General features: G+C 37.1%; 3 protein-coding genes and 1 long non-coding RNA gene across 6 annotated transcripts; 1 reads left to right on the forward strand and 3 right to left on the reverse strand.

Annotated features, from left to right (window-relative positions):
• Window positions 1-1088: 1088 nt before the first annotated feature.
• On the reverse strand, window positions 1089-5789 carry LOC114530853 (tyramine receptor Ser-2-like). Its single transcript, XM_028552442.1, has 2 exons — window positions 5721-5789; window positions 1089-2471 (listed from the first exon to the last, which is right to left on the reverse strand). Exon 2 carries the CDS (start codon window positions 2414-2416, stop codon window positions 1307-1309), a length of 1110 nt encoding a protein of 369 aa, XP_028408243.1. The 5' UTR covers window positions 2417-2471; window positions 5721-5789; the 3' UTR covers window positions 1089-1306.
• Window positions 5790-6607: 818 nt separating this feature from the next.
• LOC114530852 (D(2) dopamine receptor A-like) lies at window positions 6608-9190 on the reverse strand. Its single transcript, XM_028552441.1, has 2 exons — window positions 8747-9190; window positions 6608-8341 (listed from the first exon to the last, which is right to left on the reverse strand). Exons 1-2 carry the CDS (start codon window positions 9130-9132, stop codon window positions 7450-7452), a joined length of 1278 nt encoding a protein of 425 aa, XP_028408242.1. The 5' UTR covers window positions 9133-9190; the 3' UTR covers window positions 6608-7449.
• Window positions 9191-12200: 3010 nt separating this feature from the next.
• LOC114530855 (neuromedin-U receptor 2-like) lies at window positions 12201-17650 on the reverse strand. 2 transcript variants are annotated; one of them, XM_028552444.1, is made up of 3 exons: window positions 17339-17650; window positions 13582-14031; window positions 12201-13050 (listed from the first exon to the last, which is right to left on the reverse strand). In XM_028552444.1, the coding sequence occupies exons 2-3, from the start codon at window positions 13989-13991 to the stop codon at window positions 12423-12425; spliced, it is 1038 nt and encodes a 345-aa protein (XP_028408245.1). In that variant the 5' UTR covers window positions 13992-14031; window positions 17339-17650; the 3' UTR covers window positions 12201-12422. The 2 variants fall into 2 exon arrangements, with proteins under 2 accessions (XP_028408245.1, XP_028408246.1); XM_028552445.1 differs by lacking the exon at window positions 17339-17650 and adding an exon at window positions 14111-14227.
• A 1389-nt stretch (window positions 17651-19039) lies between these two features.
• Window positions 19040-23340, forward strand: LOC114530927. 2 transcript variants are annotated; one of them, XR_003687796.1, is made up of 6 exons: window positions 19040-19197; window positions 20421-20477; window positions 20581-20648; window positions 20773-20832; window positions 21555-21606; window positions 22733-23340. It is a non-coding gene; the product is annotated as an uncharacterized LOC114530927 (long non-coding RNA). The 2 variants fall into 2 exon arrangements; XR_003687795.1 differs by lacking the exon at window positions 22733-23340 and having other exon boundaries at window positions 21555-21724.
• The last annotated feature ends 870 nt before the right edge of the window (window positions 23341-24210 follow it).

Here is a 24210-nt window from a genome sequence, read left to right on the forward strand (position 1 = left end):
AAGCGACCTCACAAACATTAATCACAGGAAAGTTTCACCTGTGTCGACGTATAAAAACCAAACTAAACTGAACTCTTTAAGTGAACTTCAAACATCGAACTTCAGTAATACTAATAGTAAACATTTGTGATTCTATATTGTATAGACGATAATATCTTACAGTGATAAAATTCCTTTCGTGCGGTTGGAATTTCGAGTTTTTGCTAACATATCTAGATTCATTAATCTTCGGCTGATTAACATTTCATTCTCTTCTGGGGACATTAAAGCCAAATGAAACTGCGTGAAGGGTCAACGGGGAGACAGGGGAATCAATAAGATTCTCAAATCTTAGACATGATTTTACCTTTGTCTGTCGGCTTTATTGTTCAGCCGCTTCAAGAACAGATATCTTTTGTCCACATGCCCACTTTCCGAAACGAGATCAACTTCGTCCGCTTTCGGCAGAAGAATTGAATTCCTTTTTAATTAAAACTCCTCGCTTTAATTTTAAGTTCACCGGCGGAGCACTTCAATTTATTTGTTCCTTGTTTAAATTTACATTTATCACCAAATTATTTTGAAATTAATATCTCATTTATTGTATATCTATGCATGTGTGCCGCGAGTTTTAATTTATCTAATGAGCAAGAAAGTGTTGAAAAGTGCATTCTTTTATGATCTGCTGATGAAGTTTAATGAACGTGATTAGAAACCCGCTAATGGAGATGTTTTTTTTAATAAAAGATAAACTTTTGAATTATCTTAAAGATTTGTTTAAAAGACATGCCTAGTAAATAGTAATCGTAGGTCAAGAACATCTTATGGCGGTTGCTTCGGTATGTTGCCGGTCCATGGAAACATGCAATATACTGAGATACCGGTACGCTGCTTGCCAGTTTAAATACCTAATCAAACTCGCTGCATTAGGAATGTCCTATCAGTGTCGACAAGCTACAAATAGAACTAATACTCAGTCAAAGTTTAATATTCGGAAACTTGAATTTACCTCTATTTTATGTTTACTTTGTAGCCTCACTGCAGTTAACGTGAAGAAGAACATGCAGAATAGCTGCAAAATATTTTAGAAAAGATTACGAGTTAAATACTTCAAGATAGATAGCTATAGACATAATTTACTAGACCGAGGAGTTTCAACAACAGCGTCTTTAAGATAAGCCCTAACATAAGAACAAATGGCTATGTACTATTTACATTTTTTAATTGAATATAACTCAGTAGTGAAGTGAGCTAAGGAAGACTGAGGAACGTTCTGCTTGTGTTTATTTATCGTGATAATTATGACTTGATAATCGTAAATAAATGTTTAAACATCAGAACAGCACTTTTGATCTTTAGGCTTTTTTGGAACTTGATGTTCTGAAGACGGAGTTGACATAGTCATGGAATTTCCTGCAAATTTGGTACGTCCTGGTAATCTCAAGATTGTTGCAAACGCCTTCCTAAACCTTGGCGACCTTAAACCATAGCAAAAGAAATTCACAGACGAATTGAGAAGCACAAACAAGCACTGCAAATCTCTAAACCAATGCAAAGCCTCGCAGCTGCATGTTTCGCAGAAACTCATCGTGTAAATCAATATGGCGGAAGGACCATAGCAGCCGAGCACTGCTGCCATGACAACCAGAAACATTTTTGTGACCTTGGTTTCCATGCGAACCGTGTTGTCACGGCGACAGTCGTTGTCATGGTTACTGATGACGTCATGTCTATTCGTTTTGTCACCATGCCTACTGTGGTCCTGGTGATCTTTACTGACCACGCAACACCGATCATTCTTTTTCTTTTCTGACTTCTGCGCGCTCTGGAAACGAGTTTTATCCGTTTTGAATTTGTATATCATCAGACCGTAAGTGAAACACATGATAACGAGAGCTAGAAAGACTGTAGTGTTTGCCAGTATAAATGCACAAGTTATAAACCCCACTTCAAAATATATGAAAGGTAGTGTGAAGGATACGAGCCATATTAAAATGACTGTCATGAGGATTCTCTTTCGGGTTAACTTGTTGCGATAGTTGTGGGGATTTCTGATGGCGAGGTATCGTTCGGTTGCTAGTGACGCAAGGCTCAGAATGCTCGCCGTGCATGACACAAAATAACTCATATGAAACAGTCTGATTTCCTCTATAGATAGCCGCCCATACAGACCTTCCTTAATATGATAGTTGACCGACAACGGTCCAGTCACTAAACCTACTATGAGGTCAGCGACGGCTAGATTTGACATGAGATAGTTAAACGGGCTCCGGAGGTTTTTATGAGGATCAAAGGCTACAGCAAGGATTAGAAGGAGGTTCCCAGGGATATTTGTAACTAAAAGTACAATCGATATTGATGCAGTGAAAAACGAAAGGTAACTTGGTGCTCCTGTGGTGTGACAGCGTTCTTCAAACGTTTCTTGTAAGTAAGACATTTCCAATGTCGACGATGACCCTTACTTGAAAAGATTTACAGCAGAAATATTGGGGCTAAAAAAAGCAAATTAAAAAATGTGAGCCTTAGCTTCTACAACAATAGTACCTCAAACATAAGCTCTTTGTCACTCGCCTTTAGTGCCATAGCAAAACGCCAAATTCGCTTGTCTTATCGTTTCATATTTAAAAGCTCAGCTGGTCATTAATTTAAATCCTGTATTTCAATATCAGCTATATGTATATAATGCGAGATCATGCGTATATAGCTCTGTCGTTTTTCATGCAGTTCAGTCTGTCTGCTGAAACACTTATATTCTGCCATTTCATACCGAAATCGATGACAATGCATGCTATGCGAGAAGAATATATTTCAGTTACAATCAATTATTTATATATACAGTATATTGTTACAGAACGTATGTATGCGATTTGCTTTCTAATTAATTTGAAGCACACCCCTTTTTGGTGTAATCATTTTTTGTAATCTAGACATTAATTGCATTGACATCCTAAATTCAATATCTCTTCTAGTTAAAAAAATTCTGCTGCTAGTGGGCGTAGCTCGTAATAATCAGGTGTCGTTTTGACAGATTTTTTTAAATTTTAATAGTATATTAGTGCATATGACTGACTTTTCTCGACTTTGAATCAAGGCTAAGGGATATGATATTAATGTCGCATTGTCCTCGTCTGACACAAAATACTATCTTCTGTATAATAGAATGATATTCCTTTCACGAGTAGCAATCTTTTTAGGTAAAATAATCTTACCAACTATTATAACACACTATATACACTCTGTTTGCATATAGATATAGTGACTTTATTTGAATAGTGACCGTAAGTTGTTTTCATGTTTATGTTTTTTTTGTTCTTCGAACTGATGTTTTGTCTAATTGTCCTATATTTCATTAAATTCAGTCTGCTGATAATGTTCCTTGCATAATGATTTGACTCCTCAATCATGCAAGGATATGACCTAGGCGAGGCAATCTGATATGAGTCACGACTGGAAGGAAAATCAAGCGAACTGAAAATTTCGTTTAATCGAAAAATTCATCTTAGTGGAAAACCAACTTTATTTCGAACGCATGTAGACCACTGATCAGTGATGTAGACTATAACCCTATCAATAAGGACGATATTTAGTACAAATTGAAGAGGGGTCATATCAAGTTTTTTTTGAACGATCAGATAGCCTTGGTAGTCAGCTGACTAAATAATAAATAAATTCCTAACTTCAGCTGTACTTCAGCTCAACTGATTTAGTTTAATTGTATGTGAAATTTCAGTCAGCACATCAAAACAACTATATCATTCATGCCGTTCATATATACGTTTACTCTATGGGCGAGAAATATTTAATAAATATGTGTAATAAATAGACTTCCAAGGGTGATAAATAATAAATTATCGAGCGAAACAGGGTTTCCTCTTTTCAGCTGCGCAAATGTAGACTGAAAAATAAAAACTATTCGAAATGAACAGCGGCACCGGAACCATGGGGGCAGCTTCACAACGCGTGCCCGGCTGCATGCATGCCCTCTTTTTACCGCGTACGGGGCCGGAGTAGTGGCAGACCTGCATGCACCCTTTACTATAGCATATAATAGTGTCATACATTCACTTTTCACCTTTCAGCTTAACACTATACAATATATAATTACGATACCCGCTCTTCGAGTTAAAACTAACCGATAGTATTATTGAAGATGCGCTCTCTCACTACCAATAAAAATCCAACTTTATGCGGTAAATAACTATATACTGTAAAAGCAATGAAAATGAATTTATACTCGTGCAGTATTTCCCAAACATATTATTTCCTAGCTCCTATTTCATTTCATTTTGTAACTTGTTTTCATATATGTTATGAAAACAATTTTTTGGCATCAAAAAATATCTTCAGTATTAACCTAGTTTTCACCGAAAGCGAAACATCCCGTACAAAAAATATAATCGTTTCTGTGCATACGTAGACAAAAACGTACGACTAAACAAACGAATTGCTATAGTTCTATTGCTGCCAGCGAATTTGGATCAGTTGTATCAGAAAATCGGTATTCTCTGCAATTGAATTCACAAAAAATAAAGTAGAGTAAATCATATAAAGAAGGAAAAAAGGGAACAATTTGACCACTTTCCAATTTTCGTATATTTCTTAATTCCCTTTTAACTCTTCGACGTTTTCAAATAAACCCAAAAGAGATTAAACCCAAACACACGCATGCAGTCTGTCATATCTCTCACAGTGGCAATATTGGTCTGTGTTATCAAAGTCAGATATATTAATTGATATATTATATTACATATAGGCTACAATATGGTCATTAACGACATCACAGCTTGTGAAAATGAGAGGCATGCTCATATTAACATTTAATATATACAACGATAGTATATATTTATATATTTCACGTGTATAAAGCCATATTCAATGATTATGAATGACATTCGGGGAAAAAACACGATATCGTATACACCCTGAATGAACTGAGTGGTAACGTCGCATGCGGCATTTAGTGGAAATATGTTGTTGCCTGTGTCGTTCACTGAATACCAAAAAGCTTAAATTGCACTAACACGAAATGAAATTGAATTTCCAGAAGCCAAGCAGAAATGACTTCGCTTCTCTACAAAAACGGATCCTCCAAGGCTGGATTTCCACTTACAGAGAAATGGTTCGTTAGCGAATATATTTGCACATTTTCTTTAGAATTTTAACAGCATAAATTAGTTCAACATGATCAGTGTTCTGAATTCAAAAAAAATATGCAAATATTATTTCTATTTCTACTCAACTATTTCTCTGCAGGTGGAAATTCACCCTATAATAGTCTATTAAGCATCGCAGAAAAGTACGCTTTAACTCTCAGATATCTGATACAGCATATGTTCCTAACGTGACTGTGGGGTATTGCATGTTCAATCGCGTTTTCGCCTGATTGCCACTAGGCATTGACATAGAATCGGCCGAGAAAATATATGATATCGGAAATTAGTACTTCCTTGTAAATACAATCGAAGTCAATATTTTTCTATATATGCCATAGAAGAATAAAAAAATTGTTGAATCGTTATCATGTGTTATTGTCGAAAGCTTTAAATCTGGCATTTGCTTTACATCTTACTCATAATTCGTAATATTATATTTATTAATATGTACATTGAATTCCCGAAAGCTCGGTCTATATATATACCGATCGTACTTTTAATAGCGTAACTTACGTCGTATAACTTGTTAGGGTATTAAATGTATAAAATTAAAGACTATAGAATCATGCAAAGTAATAGTTACCGTACTTCCTTATAGGGAGTGTAAAATTGTCTCTGGCGGCTCCGCATAAACAGCGTTCAACTTCCTTCAGCAGGTAACGCAAATTGAGCGATATCCAATTACATCACATGAACCTGTTTCCAGGAATGGCCTGGGAACTAGAGTACAATCTCGAAACCAGAGCCCACGATCCAGATCGCGGGCTCTGGTTTCGAGATTGCGATTATTTATGAATAATTTGATGTTTAGACTCGAACCTTTCCAGCTTATCTGAGATCAATGACGTCATGAAGCGTGGTAGGAGTTAGGGTCAGGTTAGGATTAAAATTAGAAATACATCCGTAGATTCTGAACGTGGAATTACTACCAGAGTTTGCGTATGCTAATCTCGTGTGTGCTAATGTAGACACTGAGAAAGTGCCCTGTGGTTTCAGATCATGCGTGTTTACTTTGTCATATAGTGGGGCACATTTTCATGATAGAAACCTGGTAAAAAATTAAAATTTCTTTTGCTCCCTGGCCGTGCCCAACGTAATGCTACGATTCGTCTACCTGAAGCATTTAATGCAAAAAATACATCCTCGTTCCTAGGTTTTTTCGTGCACTGAAAACCTAAGCACGAGGATGGCCAGAAATAGCAATAATTGATCGGCAGACCTGAATTTAGCCTCTTCTACTTTCTGTACTTCTGTTTCTATACTGCATGGGCTGGCAATTGGAATACGCCTAATACGTAAGCTAGTTTGCTGTAATATCTACGGTATAGAGCAGGAATGCGGGATATAAGAATTAAAATATTAACACACTTCAATTTATTACTATTTTCATTTCCATCAAATGACTCATTCCTGAACCATTAATTACTGACAAATTAAAGCGTTGTCGAAGATTGGAATCAAAATTGTTCTCATAATATTTTAGTTTACATTTAATGTTAACAGGGTCTGTTACTGAAAGTACACAATTTTAATGTGATAATAATGCTAGACTACGCATAGTCTGTTGAAGCGATTGAAGCGAAAAACTACAGCCACCTTTTGTTTGACCCAGAGCGTTTGTGACGCAGGCTATAATAACGCTAGCAATCAAGTGTGAAAATCAGTAAACATCTCCGTTTATCGAGGATTGATCATTTGGGATTTGAAATCGAGAGGACCAGGCTAATCAGTGATGCAACCTGAGAACGAAGCCCCTGGCTGAAGGCCGTGTTAATAAACGAAGCACCTTTCTTTGCGATTCTTCAAGTGCGATTCTCTTTGGAAAATGGAAATTAGTGAAGAGTTTGAAATCAATTTCCCTCATTCTGTGTCGAAATGTATGCATGAATGTACAAGAAAACATTCGTAGGTGTACTAAAGCCTGGTTTCCATTTAGTCGTAATTGTCGTGAACATGTCATTTTCGCCGATGAGAAATTGTCGGGATGTAAATTCGTCTTCATTCCTGTATTCAAATCTGTCATTGTTGACTGCACACGTATAGAAATATTCTATCACATAAGCCACCTTGACATGTTCACGACACTCACGACTAAATGGAAACCAGGCATAAATACCATTGCTAAATACGAAAGTCTCGTAGTTTCCAAATTTCCATCGCTCAAAAGTAGAATCGCATTGCAAGTTCCAAGAAAAATTAAACTTCAATCCGTTTTCGACTTATTTTCGACACTTTCATAACTACAGAGTTAAACTCTATTTTGAATCAACACCACACGTAAACTGTTTTAGGACTTCAATGGTTCAACCTCATCTCTTTATACATTCATAATGTCAGTAGAAGAATCAGCCATTCTGGCTCCCGATTGCTGCAAGTCACTGCTTGAATTTAATCTCAAGATCTTTGTAAAAGCCTTTCGAAACCTCGATGAACGCAACGCGTAGGCAAAGAAGTTGACACTGGAGTTTGCAATCACAAACAGATATTGTAAATCCCTAAACCAATGTAGCGTTTTGCAGCTACATGACGTACAAAATTTCATCGTGTAGATAAGGACAGTGGAGGGACCGTAACAGAATAGCAAAGCAATCAAAACAACGAGAAAACGTTTTGTTATCTTGTGTTCCCATTTTACAACGATGCAGTTATTGCGACTCCCAGGCGTTGTGTGTTTATACCCGGCAATGTTTTTTTTATGTCGATCTTCGTCCTCAAGACTTTCTACTGAAATTTGTTGATGCATCTTGCGAGATATACCCGCCTTACTTTCATGTTCAATTGAATTCTCCAGACAGTTGGCAAGAACTGATAATCCATTTTCTCCTCCGGCGATCCCTTGGTGGTGAGATTTCGAGGGTGCATTTAGTCGTTGTTCCTGATTTTCTGGCGATATCCTTTTGGCATTTTCTACAATGGTGATATTATGCCGACAGGTTACCGGTGTCGCATTTTCATCCGAAAGTTTACCAATTATTGGTAATGGCGTGTCGCTTCTTCCTCTTGATCTCAAAGCACGATACATTAAAAAGTACATAAAACATATTACTCCAATAGTCATCACTACTGCTGTGTTCACAAAAATGAACGCATAGGTAACATATCCCACTTTAAAATAGATGCAGGATAGAGCGATGGATAGCGTCCATATTAAGATAACTGTAAGGAATACACGTTTTGTGGAGAACTTGACTTTATACGTGTAAGGATACCTATAGAATATTCAATCTAAGTGTTAGCAGGGAATGAAAAAATTCTGTTTTCGCACTCATGCACGGAAGTGTTAATAACAAGCCTAAAATGTAGCCGACGGCAGCAGATAACCTACATCTTCTTACGGTACTGTTTCGGGTACTAGAGATTGCACTCACATCCTTTCGCTTGATTTTCTCTTAGCGGTAGAAAATTCGAAAGCCGGGTTTGCCGTAGTTCCAGGATTTCCCGACTACTAGAGTAACATTTGCCGACTGACTACTATAGAGTAACATTTGCCGATTCGCTGACGAGTGGGTATTTTTCCCCCAGCACTTCCCTATCCCTTCCTCTAGCACCGCCCCTGGGTAGTGGGTACCATAATTTTAACTTATTTTTAAAATATTTTTATTTCTCTCACTGACCTGACAGCAAGATATCTCTCCATAGCTAGGGTACCCAAGCTGAGCAAAGACGCCGTGCACGAAACGAAATATGACATGTGAAGAACAGAGAACTGCCCTAATGTCACGTGTTCACTATCGGCCTCACTCCAATGAATATAAATAGACATTGGCTCGGTTACGGTCCCCACCACCAGGTCTGCGACTGCAAGGTTTGTCATCAGAAGATTGAATGGGGTACGTAGGTTCTTATTGGGATTTAACGCTACAGCTACGATCACAAGAAGGTTGCCAGGAATATTTAGGATCAAAAAAATGAAAGAGAGCGTGGTAGTAAAGTAGGATATCTCCGGTGTTGTGTCATGTCCAAAACATTGTTTTTCAAAGTGAAACTGCATTTCAGACATTGTGAATGATCGTTGATTTCTTGTCAACACAAACTCAGATTTATTTTGTAGAAATTATTCGTCTCTATATGATGAAAAAGAAAAAAACGGCAATCAGGTGTGGTTCTAGTACAATATCTACATATTCAAGCAGTTGTATCACCTCGACAGAATTTCTGCAATTAATGGTTTTAATTTTCCACCAGCGCCTAGGCTAAACTAGGAAACATTATTGTAACCTGATTGACTGGCTTTTCCTCTAGTATTAAATCGACCAAACGTCAGAGACGGAGAAATAGCAATAGAAAATTGTTTTGTTTTTCGACACATTCGCTTCTAGATATTTTGGGAATCCATGAACGGTATAATGTTAATTAAGTTTGTGGAATTATGGCAACCTCGGACCTAGGGCATTTCTCCCCTCCATAATATGGAGGCAAAATCCCCTGGTGGCGAGGTTGGAATCATGTATGCGTGAAATTGAATTAAATTTTTATCTTCTTGACTTTATTTAAACTAAGATGAATATCTATTTACCCAAATCGGAATTAATGGAATGAAGGCAAAGAATATCAAATTGTAAACAATGCACTTCCGTCTTCTGGAATTCGCATAGGGAAAGCAGTGAAGCTGTACGTGATGGTTTCTGAGGTAAATCATGATTCATTTCTAGTACAGTGCTTTATCTCTCAGATCATCGACTCCAGTTTTCATGCCTGGCGATATTAATTACCCATTACAGTATCAGTTACCATTTAAAGGCATTAAAACTATATACAGCCAATGAGCCAGATCATAAATATCTTTTAATTTTTAATGACGAGACGAAGCATATAATATGAATTCCGCATCCAAATACGATATAAATTATACTGCTTGTATACTGTCATTTCTCAATCTGAATTATGATGTAAAATACAGGCAGGCAGTGAAATTTATTAAAAATTTGATACAGCTGCGAGCAAATATCTTTTATAAACAAAGTGAACCACCGTGAACCGATAAAAGTAACCATTAAAATTGATTATAAAATACTAAAAAATAGCACTCACTTCTTATTACGAGTAAATCGATGCGTTCGGAATAAGTTTCCAGTAAGAGTAAAAAAATAGTATCTCCAGACCTCAGATGTCAGTTGAAACAATATTCCATCTCTCGTATTTATGTTAGTCCGAAAGGTTAAGTGCTTTGATATGTGTTTTGAAATCGGGATCCCTAAGGTGGTGTCGTGCTAACAGTGGGCGTGTCGTTACCTGAAACCAAATATTCGCATCGTATTTGAGACACTTCCTATTTTCAAGGCGATTAAAAACATGTACTCACGTTTAGATTGGGAGTTCGTATCTTTTGTATCTTGGATGCCAATCATGCCATGCAATTTTAAGACAATCATGAATCGGTTGAATCCGTAAAGTTTGGATTTCTGTTAGAAGAGGGTCAGCTAACAGGTTGGACCTGGCTGACTAAATTTTATGAAATTATTTTTCTCAGGTGGGTAGACCAATATAACTAAAGAGCAGCGAGGGAAATGAAATAGGAACACAGACAGATACTGCAGCAATTGCCTTTCAATGGTTATGTACATTTGTATAGGAATTTAGCGGTACTTTATGATTTAGTTTTTAGTAAGTGATGATAGTGAGCCATGGTGTGTTTTGATATGAAAACACGACAATATTTTTTCTTCCTTTTCCTTTATCACTGACATTGCTAAATCTGAATTAATAAAAAAAATAATAAAAAAACGTGGACAAACACGGCGTCCTGTCCTGCACAAATGAAAACATATTAAGCTGGAAATGAATGCATGACTGAAACATGAAGTTGACTGAAATTATCATAGCTATAAACGAAAATTCTTATCACTTACGTTGAAGGCTGATAGGCCGGAAGTGCGACAAGTTTTATACTGAATCATGACCTTAAACAGGGAATATTCCCTGTTTAATTAAGGCCATGATGACCATGTTTATACTGAGATTACTTCAACAAACATTAACATACCATGCGTGCAAAATTGCTTTAATTAGAATAGGTAAATGTTTGGACAGTAAGAAAAGATTTTTTAGTCTTTGAAGTCTCATTTACACCGCCAATATTTCTTGGCAAACCGTGATGAGGTTGTCCTTTATGTGACATGGGAATTTGCGAGCAACTCGTCCCCGGCAAATGCACTTGTACATGTATCCTAAATTTTTAGAGAATTTGCTTGTGTACAATTAACGAGACACCAGATTCGCATGCACTTTTTTACCGTATATAGCCCTTAAAATTATGATATGTCTTAGTAATAACAAATTTGTACAAAATATTGAAATATGAAAAGTTCAGCATGAGCAGATAGGCCATCTCTTTCTAGTGAGTTGATCGGTATCGCAGGAAAGCAATTTAGCCTTTCTCACGATGACGTTTTGGGGTACTTTCAATTTTCTGAAATGGATTTAAAAATTATGTTTAAACATCAAAAGCAATTTTTTTAGAATAAACAGACCTTTAGAAGAATAAATTCAGCCTAAAATTAAAGACAGTCGCCGTTACCAAGTCTTACGCTCACGGTTTTTGAAAAAAGTACCCCAAAAATGGTTGCATATTCGTCATCGTGAGAAAGGCTGATTGAATGTGTGTAAATGTAATCGGGGTGGATAAACGCCTATTTTCTACGTACAAAGAGAAAAAACTGTAACCCTGTCTTCCTCATATGTTTTCTCCCAATATTTTATTCAGCCGACTAGTGCATTCACTACAAAAGCGATCTATAGAAATCTACATATAATCCTTATTTCCAAAGCAACAGTTTATGAACAGCAAGCATATAGCGTTGTTCGCTAAAATAGGCTTGTGCAACTGTGCTTTTGACCCTATATATATAATTAAAATAAGGAACCCTAATTTGAAAATAGTCTAATATTCAATAACGAAACAGAAAATATACCATGTACATGCGGCTACTAGTTCTTCTTGAGTTAATAGGTATTTAACCCATTTTAACGGTCCGTGCGTGTGATAATAGAGAGTTCAAGTTTCACGTTCTATACCTGAAACAGCAAACGCCAGGTGAAGAAAAAAAATTTGGCTAAAGGAAAATAAAGAGCAAATGTACTCGATTTTTAAAACTTCAGGCGCAATCAATGTTTACAAGCAAGTGAGAAAATTGCCAGAAACGAAAATTCGGCCGAAACATTTCGGCCTTGCCGTTTGCCTTTTCCCAGAAAAGCGAAGCTTAAACTCCTAATGCCAGTGTAAAATGTGTAAAATAATTTAGCTATTATTTCCTTTTTCAAGTAGATAGGCAACGTTTTTCAGTTTTCACCCTAAATGCGAGTATTCAAATTATTATCCGTCGAAGAATGAGTGACTCGTGTCCCAGAATTGGACACCGGTTCCTGATCTGACGATCTTTTGATCCTTAAGATGTGCGCGAAGGCCTTTCGGAATCTCGGTGACCTCAGTGCGTAACAATAGAAATTCACGCTGCTATTCATGATGACAAACAGGAATTGAAGATCGCGAAACCAATGCAGGGTCGTACAGCTGCAGGATTCACAAAAGCTCATGGCATAGATGAAGACAGTCGAAGGACCATAACAGCAGAGAAGCACCAGCAGTACCACCATGAACATCTTCGTAACTTTTTGTTCCCATTTCGCGGCAGTTTGACTGTGTACATTGCTATGTGTTGTGTCGGACTCTGGCGATTTACCCCCCTCGGCGGCATTATCATTCGTTATCGTGATTGCGTCATCGCCCCTGGCTCTTTGTTGAAACTTACGCAGCATCAGACCGTACGTGAAACACGTTATCGCAATCGCGAGCACGATAGCTGTATTGGCGAAGATGAAAGCATACGTGATGTAGCCAACTTCGAAGTAAACGAAAGGGACGGTTAGCGAAATCAGCCAAATGACTCCGGTGGTTAGGAACACCCGTTTAGTTGTGAACCTGCAATGAAATACGAACCACCATTTTATCAACGATAACCCTTAACCATGACCTAATCCTTGCAGTTTGTCATGTAATCTAATCCGATCTAACCTAATCATAATCCTAATATGATCATAATCCTAATAGTCCGTGACGAACGCATTCAAAGAGTAAGAATATAATAGGTTGGTAGAAATAGGTATAGACATACGCCTGGTTATGCAAAGTTCTCTCGTATAATCAATGGAAAGATAATAAAAAAGGTAAAAAAACTGAAAATCAAACTCTCATTTGACTGAACTGAATGTATACGTCATAGAAACGTTATGAAAAATTAAGATTGCGATATTGCATTCAATGAGTTCGAGGAATACAGGCGATACACTACATAACTTTTAACTGGAGTAAAATTTGATGATTATAATCATCATTATCTTTTATTTTTTCATTTAGTTTGCCAAATCACACTAGGGGTTTTTAAGAAAAACCTACACTGGTATATATTTTTACTGATAAAATTATCCCTTTATTGACTTAACAAAAGTTTACCTATTTCGATATGTATGTGGGTTCCTGATGGCCAAGTACCGCTCCACAGCTAATGTTGCCAGGCTAAGCACTGAGGCTGTACACGATATGAAATACGACATGTGTATTGCTTGAACCTCGCTCAACAACAAAGGAGACCTGATACCCTCTTTCCAGTGAATGTAAATCGATATAGGGTCGGTTACAGTTCCCACGATGAGGTCCGCGAATGCGAGATTGGCCATGAGGTAGTTAAATGGGGTACGGAGGTTCTTAAAGGGGTCTAGAAGTACAGCTAGGATGACTAGGAAGTTACCAGGAATGTTTAGGATCATAAAGAGGATCGAAAACGTCGTGGTAAAAAAGGAGAGATGACTTGGGGCACCTATGGTTGTACATCGCTCTTCGAATGTTCCCTGGAAGTAAGGCATTCTTCAGTTTCAGTTGCGGTTCTGTACGAATTACGAAAGTCTAAATGAGAAAATAGTTTGAAAAATCATTAGTGAAAACTATTTCCTATAAACAAAGACAATAGCTAAACCTAGATTACCCGTGTAATAACACCACAGGTAGTTTAAGCAGTAATTATTGCCAAATTTTCTCTCTTTTTTCTGCCAGTGGGGACAGTCGTCAGAGAGCTTTAGGTTGATGTTTTTCCTTCTACTGCGAACGGCAAACCGCGGCTTCACGTTCAGATTTCGCCGATTGACGTACGTTTGCGGTTAAAGTTAGCGGAATTCAGTTGCCCGCGTTTTAGGCTACTCTTTCCTGCAATCTACCCTCAGCACTCGTTGACGGTGAGGCTAGATTACTTCACTTATTTCCGCGCAGTAAACCTTTTCCGCGTCTGTATTTTACATTATTCCCCTTTTTCACTACTCCGCTTCCGCCATTCTGTTTTTCGGGTTTCAAGAAAGGTAATTTGTGCCGTTTCTATCACTTGTTATAACTTTGGTGTTTTTTTAGCATTGATCCAGCTTTATAGGTCAAATGTCGAACTACTTACGCGCCGAATGTGTTGAGAACAATAGATAATAAGCTAAAAGGCCTCGCTATCCAATGTTTTCCATCAGTTCGGCGCGACGTTTGACCTAGGCTTTAGTTGTGAAAGCATTTACATGACACGTTTGCGATCCGCCAACGCGACGCGATTTTTGTTTCCTCATTTTTAAAAGCAACTAAGTTTGATCATGTTATGATAATCTTTAAATTACCGAGCGGTAGTACATTTTGAGTTTGACGTCTGGTGACCAAAATCATTTCCTTTTAGAATTGAATTTATTTGCTTTTGAAAACCGACTATTCGCGTCGCGTTGGCGAAACACGACTAGTGACAGTGTGTAGGGGGGCATTAAAACTCGTTATTATATTGGCATTCCATGCAAAGGCCAATTTTATAGCCATCTTAAAAATGCCATTTTAAATTTAAAGTTGAAAGAACTTCCGGAAAGCACCTATGCACCGTATTCCACCGTGATTCCACAAAATTCAATTCCGGGTATTTCGGCAGGTCGAAAGTTCCTATTGTGCATGTGGGCATTTCCGCATACCAGCGTTCCTTAGCATTGAAGTGGCAACTGCCAAGATTGACGCATTCATTTATTATCCGTAATGAAAAGCAGGAATTATAATCATATATATTGAAAAGCAATAAAAGACCGTAAACCGCGTGGTTTTATTGAAACCGTCTATATAATCTTTCGAGAAAGAAGTTCAAGGAATAAAAGTTTTGAGAAAGAAACTCTTTTGAAAAAGAAACTCTTTTGACGATGGACAAAGATAATTGTGACACGTGTTTGCTGTTTTCGAAATGAGCGATTTACACTGAATTTACACAACCCAGATCGAAATGCTTTCATTCTGAGAGGTTTAGCCTTTTTCATGACAAGATGTCTTAAGAAGCCTTTTCCGGGCTGTTATTTATCATTTATGACTAAGCATCTACTATTTGTTGATGATTTGACGTGAAAAGTTTAACACAACAGGAAATGAAACAAGAGACAAATTATACTAGCACCTCCTAGTGAGAATGTTGAAGCCAACACAAAGAGCTTTTTCGTGTCTATCGATGGCGTGTAACGAAATTATATCACTGTTGTTCAACTTGTATTACAGAGCGCTAATGGCATTAGTCCGTCTGTAGAAGCATCAAGACACCTTGAGCTGTTTTATGTATTCTGTAGTATAGCCGCGAATTATTGTATATACCACAGTTGACGTGTTTGGGCATGCACCTTAAACATTCTTAGCGCTCTTTTAATCTTTGCGAGTTCAGACAATATAAATTCACACACATTATTCACTCTTTTGACCAACCCGCGTGTGCCAAGTTTTGACTATTTTGAACCAAGACCAAGATATGCCTTAGTTTTGACTATTTTGAACTGTATCCCTAATCCATTGAAGATATATTTCTTTTACATTTTTTACATAACGCGAACAAAACCCTATATAGTGTAATATTTGATTATCGCAGGTCAAAATTTAGAACAATTATTACATCCTATAAAATGACATATTTGTATTGTAAACGATTTGAACTTATTAACAACGATTGTAAATATATGAAAATGTTCTCGCCGAAATAATTTAAGTTGACAAATCTGAGTTGACAATTTGATGAATTTTATCTTTATTAAAATAAGTATATAATCGCTGCAACTTCCTGCATCATTCCTTGACCCTCCCTCGATATTAAGTCACAAGTATTGCAATATCAGGTTGGCCACAAGCCGAAGGCAATCAAAAAAAACTTTCTATTTTGCGGTCTTTGTTTGGGTGTGCACTTCCTAAAAGGCTTCGTACGCCATAAATATTAAAACTACACATTCATGCAATCAACTCAACGGAAGCAATAAAAATGCCCAATTGAATTATGTTTTACGCTGGTTTGACTACAGCATTTTTGCGTAATAACAATTGATTCAGGGGTTTTATATATACTTATATAGTTTGTATGAAATCAGGAAGATGTCTCGAAAATTGTCAATGGCCGAGTGACAAAATTGAACGTTCAAATTAAACTCATTACACAACGATTTTTTTTTTATTTACAAAAGTTTCCAAATATATAAACTCCGGTCATCACAGGTTAACCAGGTCATCTTATCTTAGTATTGTGCGTGGAATCAGCCGTATAAGTTTGGGGCTTATAGTAATAATTACAACAACGATAATATCCTGTATCAGCGGAATTGAAAGAAATCCGAGCCGATAGTATATATAAAATTTTTCCTTCATTAAAGATTTTTGTATAAATGCGAAGATTTCGTTGGTGTCACATTTCTTGAGCAGGTCCTAGGTGGACACCATGCATTCATGCAATTGGTGTTAACCGCGTTATATAGAACGAGATATAGAACACATACCTACCTACGATGGAATTAGAATAATACATATAGTATATTGTGGACTGGCCCTGTATACCGTCGGCAATATAGATATATAGGTTCCACTTCCTCAAAGGCATTTCACTACCTCATGGACATATATATAAATAATATTCATGCTTAATACGTATACCTTAATTTAGGTGATCTGCATGAATGAACCGAAATAATAATATATTTCAACTATACAATTTCATAGAGGTCCCTCATTGGTGACAAGTAATAGTATCAATTTATGAATATAACGATTTTTTCCATTCCAATGAAGTCATACATTGAAGTTTATCCCCGACTTCGCCGTTTGCCCGTAAAGCATCACTTAAACCATAGCTTAAACAAAATTTCAGGTCGCCACATTACGTAGATATTTATACAAACATGTCACTTACTATTCACAGTTTCCAAATATCGCTTCTTTCTTTTCGACAATGTGCGAATAACTCTCACGCGAAGTGAGAATTTATGAAAAATCTCCTAAAGTAGTTTGCTCTGAGCTTGGTGGCTGGTTTGCTCACTTTGCTGCACTAATGAACAAGTGTAACGGAATATGATACCCTTGTCCAACGAAGACAAATTGATTTTTGGTAACTTGACACCTTGTGGTTTTACCACGCCACACTCACTTCACCTGTGCTTCGCGTGACGAGACTGGAAAGAGTGGCAAGTGCTTGTGTATTCGACTGATTTATTTGTGCAGCTGCATCTCAAAACTCATCCTTTTATAATTTAAGAATTTGCAAAGTTAAAAGACCGTGTAATATATGCAGGATAATTCAGGATGCGGTTATTTGAAGAATATTCCAGCGATATTTGGTGTTTGGGTTATTTTATATTTTGACATAGGTAATTGGAACCATATTGTAGTTCTTATATAGTTATAAGTTAATTTGTAACAATTGTCTGAATTAGACAAACTAGAGAAAAAAAAGACGTTATGTGTATGTGGGCTAAAGGGGAACATAATGAGTAATTTGTTGAATGGTTAATTGCGAATTGAGGGGCGTAGAAATAGAAATAAAAATAACCAGATGGGGTAGTTTATTTTATATTTTGACATAGGTAATTGGAACCATATTGTAGTTCTTATATAGTTATAAGTTAATTTGTAACAATTGTCTGAATTAGACAAACTAGAAAAAAAAAGACGTTATGTGTATGTGGGCTAAAGGGGAACATAATGAGTAATTTGTTGAATGGTTAATTGCGAATTGAGGGGCGTAGAAATAGAAATAAAATAACCAGATGGGGTAGTTTGGAATTTGTTGGACAACCGCCAACCATGTGGTGTGTTTGAAATAAAATTTTTTTAAAAAAGGGGGTTTTTGTTTATGATGGAGTTCTTCAAGAAACTATGTAGTTGCGTTTGTAGTAATAGGTTGTGTAGCGTTATTGGTGGTGTTTAAGTCAAGGTTATGTAAGGAGGTAGGTAGAAAAGTAAAACAGAAGACAAGAAGGCAAGCGTGCGAATCAGTATCCCCGTACGCGGCGTTTCATCCTTTTGCGGACTCGTCAGCGGGGAGCAGGGTTGGCTTTGTGTGAAGGAACAATGAAGATAAGAAGTGAGTAAAAGTGGTGTGTGTTTGTAGGAGAATCATAAAGAATCAAGGTTAAAGTTATCAAACCTGCGTGAGAGTGTATTCGTAAAAGGCAAAATGGTAAAATTAAACTGTGTGTCTTACCAAAGTTGTTGTTGACTTTAGATAAACCAACGCGGTGAGCCATCTCAGGGTTGATGTGAAGTCGAGTGTAATTTTACTTAAAAATTGTTTTGAATTGCTTGACAGCAGAGCTAGTGTTCGAGCTTGTATCCGTTCAAGAGACTTGATCGAAAAGGGGTCAAGGATTGCACGTGTGTGCATAAAATGCGTTAATATGTTACGTCACTGAGGTCAGGTGTCAAAGTCTGTGTTGGGGATAGTGGGGGTTTACGTGTCAATTATGGTTGTGTGTGGACATCCGAGGTTTAAATGTGTTTTGGTTGTAAGTTGTACTTCATGTAGTATGGTTGGTTATAATTGTTGAAGTTCCTTTTATCACCGTAGTCATGAAATAAAAAATTGGGTTGAAATGTTTTGGGATTTTTGGCGAGGAATTACAGAATTACAGTGCAATATCGTCATCTGTGGGTAGTAAACTACCCCGGGTTCTAAAAACTTCCGTGGGTCGATGTTCGGCGATGCATCAACCGTGAGGGTTTCAATCGTGAATATAATAGGGTTATCAATTTGAGGTAGTCAAGGTTTTTAAGGTTTGTATTTTGAAGTTTTATGATAAGCTTGTAAAACGTGCATATAATTGTGAGTGTAAGGTTGTAGGTATATAGGTATCATTATTTAGTAGGTGTTTAAATTGTCATCGGTAATTAGAAGTCAACGTGGACGTTGTCATGCGTTTGAATTACTATAACTATATATATATATACAGCATATGGATAGCGGATTGTACATTATATTACATAAGGATTGTTCAACGTGACTACATTATCCATGACCATGTTCATGTGGTTTGATTTGAAGTGTATTTAATCCGTGTGGTTGAACATTTAGGTTTTGTTCGGGCATCTGGTCATATTTATGGCTTAATTCTGCTATAAGGACAAGTATTTTTTTAAAAAAATAATTCTATACTTATGTCCGCAGGATGCCCAGGATGCCAGATTTGATGTGACTGGTTAAGTCATGTAGTTTTGTTGTTTTCACAGGAGAGTGCCACAGGGTTTGCTTGTCATGTGTTAATTGGTTCTTGCATGTTCTCACTTGTAACCCAGTGTGTCCCAGGAAGTTCTTTGGTTTGTTATATCCACTCTGGTGTTTTCAAGGTGGTATTCAGACTCAATGTCAATTGGGAGTGGTCAAAATTTTTTTTGTATCTGTGTTTAGGATGGTGTGGAGGTTTTTGGCTGGTTTTGGTTAGGTTTGGGGTTGATGGAAGGCCTGGGGGATTTGGGTTATGGGATGTTATTATGTTTGGTTAGCGTTGTGTCTGGTATTAAGTTTTGCTGTGATAAGTGTGTCTCTCAGGTTAGTATTACGTTGGTAGGCTACAATTGGAGGTTCTTGCCATAGACTCCTCAGTGTGGGGTCATTCTCCAATATGTTCCAGTGTTTACGTAGGATGTTTGCAATATATTTTGTTTGTGTTGTATGGAATGGAGAAAATTGGGCGGCTTGTGTTTTTTTGGCTTTGTTTCCTATTGAGTAGGTCTGTTTGGGTGTATTGTAGGGCTTTGTTGAAGTTGGTGGTGATGGTGTCGTGGTCATATCCGCGATGGATCAGTGCAATCAGGAGGTGGTTTAGTCGTTGTTGTAATTTGTTGTTGTCTGTAATTATGCGTCTGTATCGTAGAGCCTGACTGTAGATGACTGCGTTCTTGCATGTGGTGGGGTGGAATGAGCTTTTGTGTAGTAGAAGGGTTTTGTCAGTTGGTTTAATGTACAGGTCTGATTCCAGTTTGTTGTTTTTTTTTTGTAGATAGTTGTGTCAAGGAAGTTGACAGATTTCTCAGAGAAGGAAAAGTCAAATTTGATGGTAGGATGAAAATTGTTTATGTATTTAAGGAATTTTTCCAGTTTGTCAGTGCCATGTGTCCAAATTGCAAATATGTCATCTATAAATCTTATCCATTCAATAGGTATAAGATTTTCAGGAGCTTGTTGGAGGAGCTCCTGTTCAAGTGCTGCCATGAATATGTTTGCATAGGTAGGTGCCATTGGTGATCCCATAGCAGTGCCATGAATTTGTAGGAAGTGTTCGTTGTTAAAAGCAAAGGCGTTCTTCTTAAGTACAAGGGATAGGATGTCATGAACTAGTTTTTCCATTTCAGGGGTAATTGTGTTGATTTCTTTCAACATGTCTATACAGGCTTGGATGCCTTGATCATTAGGTATGTTGGTATAGACTTCTTACGTCAATAGTAATAAGTATGAACTTGTCTGGTAGTGTGTTATTCTGAGCAAATATCCGGCATAGAAAGTCTGTAGTGTCCTGGACATATGATGGTATGTGTTGTAGGAGTGGTTTGAGTAGATGGTCAGCATATTGAGAAAGCTTGACTGTTGGTCCACCACAACCGGAGATAATAGGTCGACCTGGAATGTTAGTTTTGTGTATTTTGGGTAAAAGGTATAGTTGTGGTGTCCTGGCTTGATTGTCAATTGTGAGATATTTAAATGTTGTGTTGTCAATGGCCTTAGATTTGTTGTGTGCTAGGGTTTTGGTTTCAGTTAGAATTTCAGGGGTCGGGTCATGTGTTAGTTTCTGGTAGTGTTTCTCATTATAAAGTTGTCTATATGCCTCAGTAAGATAATCTTCCATTGGCCATATCACAATGGCTCCTCCTTTGTCTGCTGGTTTGATTATTATATCATCATCCTTTTTTAGATCATGGAGTTTTAAGGCTTTGTGAGGATAAGTGGTTTTTGTAGTTTGTTTTTGTGTTCCAAATTCAATTTTGAGATCGTAGAGTACATTTGATATGTATTCTAACAGGTTGCTGTTGTCGGGGTTTGGTGCTGTGAAGTTACTGGGTAGTTTAAATGGATGTTTTTTAGTGTCCTTTCTGTTTCTGAAGAAATATTTATTGTACATGCTTTTTTTATATTTCAGAAAAGAGGCATATATGGTCTTGTATGGTGTGTGTTTGGGTGTCGGGACAAAGGTAAGGCCTTTCGACAGGGTTTTTTGTGCTTCCTGTGAGATGGGTTTGTTAGAGAGGTTAACAATAGTATTGTGTTGGGAGTTATATTTGAGTTTTTTATGTAGTTTATTTTTGCTTTTGTGTCTGTTGTTATTGTGTTCCGTTGTGTTTTCAAATATTTTAGGATGTTTCGTTTGTTGTAATTGTTTGTATCTGTGTTGAGTTTTATCTGTTTTGTTATTTGTGGTGTGTGGGTTTGTTGCGTCTGAAATATTTGTTGTTGTGTGTGAGATGGAATTTATGTGGGGTGCTGATTGTTGTTCATTGTTGTTTCGTTGATGGTTCGGTGTCTGTTGTTATTAGGTTGTCATAGTGGGTTGGTATTCGAAGTTGTGGTGTTCTTGTTACGTTGTTTTGCTAGTACTAGTTGTTCCGGGTTTGTGGTGGTGTGGGGTGTGGGTTTGCATAAGGGGTTTGGTTTGTGTCTGTTGGTCGGTGGTGTGTGGGTTTGTTGGTTGGTTGGCTGGTTGTTCTGTATGGTGTCTATGGGGTGAGGAGGTTGGAGTGATTCTGGTATTTTGTTGTTAAGTCGTTTAGTTTTATGTTGCGATTGTGGGATGGTGCTAGGCAGGCTTGTTTTGTGTATTTGGTTGCAATGGCGTCTGTTTGTTGTAGTATGTTGTTGGCAGTTATTGTGTCACATTTGTTGTTGATTTGTGCAGATTTGTGTTGTATTTTGAACTCTGTGTTTGTTTATTTCCTGTTTGTGATAGTCAATGTTCAGTCAGTAGTTCTTGTGAGGCATTCATTAAGATGTCCTCCCATCTTTGTCGTAGGTCTTTGTTCAGGTAGTGTTTGCTTTTGTGTGTGATTTCTAGTCCAGGGGGTAGTGTCTGTGCTTTTTTGTGTTCTTCCAGTTCGTCAAGTGTGCATTTGAGTTTGGATAACTTGGTTTTCTGTGTGCTAATAATGCGGAATGTTTCCAGGAGGTGTGGTGGTATGCTGTTGGGGTTGGGAATGGATTGTGGTTGGTCATTGTGTGGTGTGGTGTTGGTTGCGATTTGGGGTTAGTTGTGATTTGGGGTGTGTTGTTTGTCTCTGGGTTTTCGTCTTCTGTGTTTAAAAGTTTTTGTTTTTCCTTATGTAGGCCTTCTATTATTGAATCAGTTTCCTGATCGGATATGATCAATTTGTGGCCAAAAATAAGGGAGGTGTCCAAGTCTGTTATGTCTCCGTCGTCAGTCTGTAAAAATTCGTTTATTTGTTCCTCGGACATGTCCGGTGAGGGTGGGGGGTTGGGTTGGATTGGGCATGGGTTAGTGTCAAGGGTGGGGATTGCGTTGTCAGGGTTATCAATCAACATATTCTGGGGGTCGGTTAGGTTTTTGGTAGGGTTTTCGGTCGGGTTGCTTCGATTTTTGGAGTTGAATGGGACTTCTTAAAAATTAAGGTTATCCTTTGTGAGTAATAGTTCCATTGAGTAGTGATCGTTGTGTTTGTTAGTAAGTGTGTTAGGGGTGTGTGAATAAACAAGGGGGACTGTTTTCTGGTTAACTGTATGAGATTGATTCAATTGTTACAACTAGAACTAAACAATATGGCGAGCTTGGTGGCGCTCTCTGGTTATTTTTATTTCTATTTCTACGCCCCTCAATTCGCAATTAACCATTCAACAAATTACTCATTATGTTCCCCTTTAGCCCACATACACATAACGTCTTTTTTTTCTCTAGTTTGTCTAATTCAGACAATTGTTACAAATTAACTTATAACTATATAAGAACTACAATATGGTTCCAATTACCTATGTCAAAATATAAAATAAACTACCCCATCTGGTTATTTTTATTTCTATTTCTACGCCCCTCAATTCGCAATTAACCATTCAACAAATTACTCATTATGTTCCCCTTTAGCCCACATACACATAACGTCTTTTTTTTCTCTAGTTTGTCTAATTCAGACAATTGTTACAAATTAACTTATAACTATATAAGAACTACAATATGGTTCCAATTACCTATGTCAAAATATAAAATAAATATACGACAAGAGGAGTTCTTGATTTTTTTACCACAAAAATTAGGCGTAAAGCGGTTTCAAAAAAGACTTTCTTTATAGAAACTATTATACATGCATGATAAAATAATTGTATACGTGATGATGCATCATAAAATAATTGCATCTCAGATTTTAAAGTGTAAATAATTGTGTAGACTACAAACGTCAAACGTCTTGCGCAAGATTTTTTACTCAAAATATCGAAAGCAAAAGATTTTTTTGCACGGACGAAGTTTGTGAGTTGGGTATGGTTAATGAGTTTATTATCGTGATATATGTTAACCTTTTTTACAAAGAGGAATAATTGTGACTTCCTAGTTTCGAGTGAGAAAACGTTTACCACAAAAATTAGGCGTAAAGCGGTTTCAAGAACGACTTTCTTTGTAGAAACTATTATACACGCATGATAGGATCATTATACATGCTGATGCATCATGAAATAATTGCATCTCAAATCTTAAAGTGTAAATTATTGTGTCTCTGACCTTGTGTATCCATGATATATCTGTCTATTTCATTTTATTCAATTGCAACGAAAAAATATAGATTTAAGTAATTACCTTA

The sequence above is a fragment of the Dendronephthya gigantea genome, unplaced genomic scaffold (assembly GCF_004324835.1).
Source record: "Dendronephthya gigantea isolate DGI-Jeju-01 unplaced genomic scaffold, DenGig_1.0 000067F, whole genome shotgun sequence".
In the NCBI taxonomy this organism is placed as follows: Eukaryota; Metazoa; Cnidaria; class Anthozoa; order Malacalcyonacea; family Nephtheidae; genus Dendronephthya; species Dendronephthya gigantea.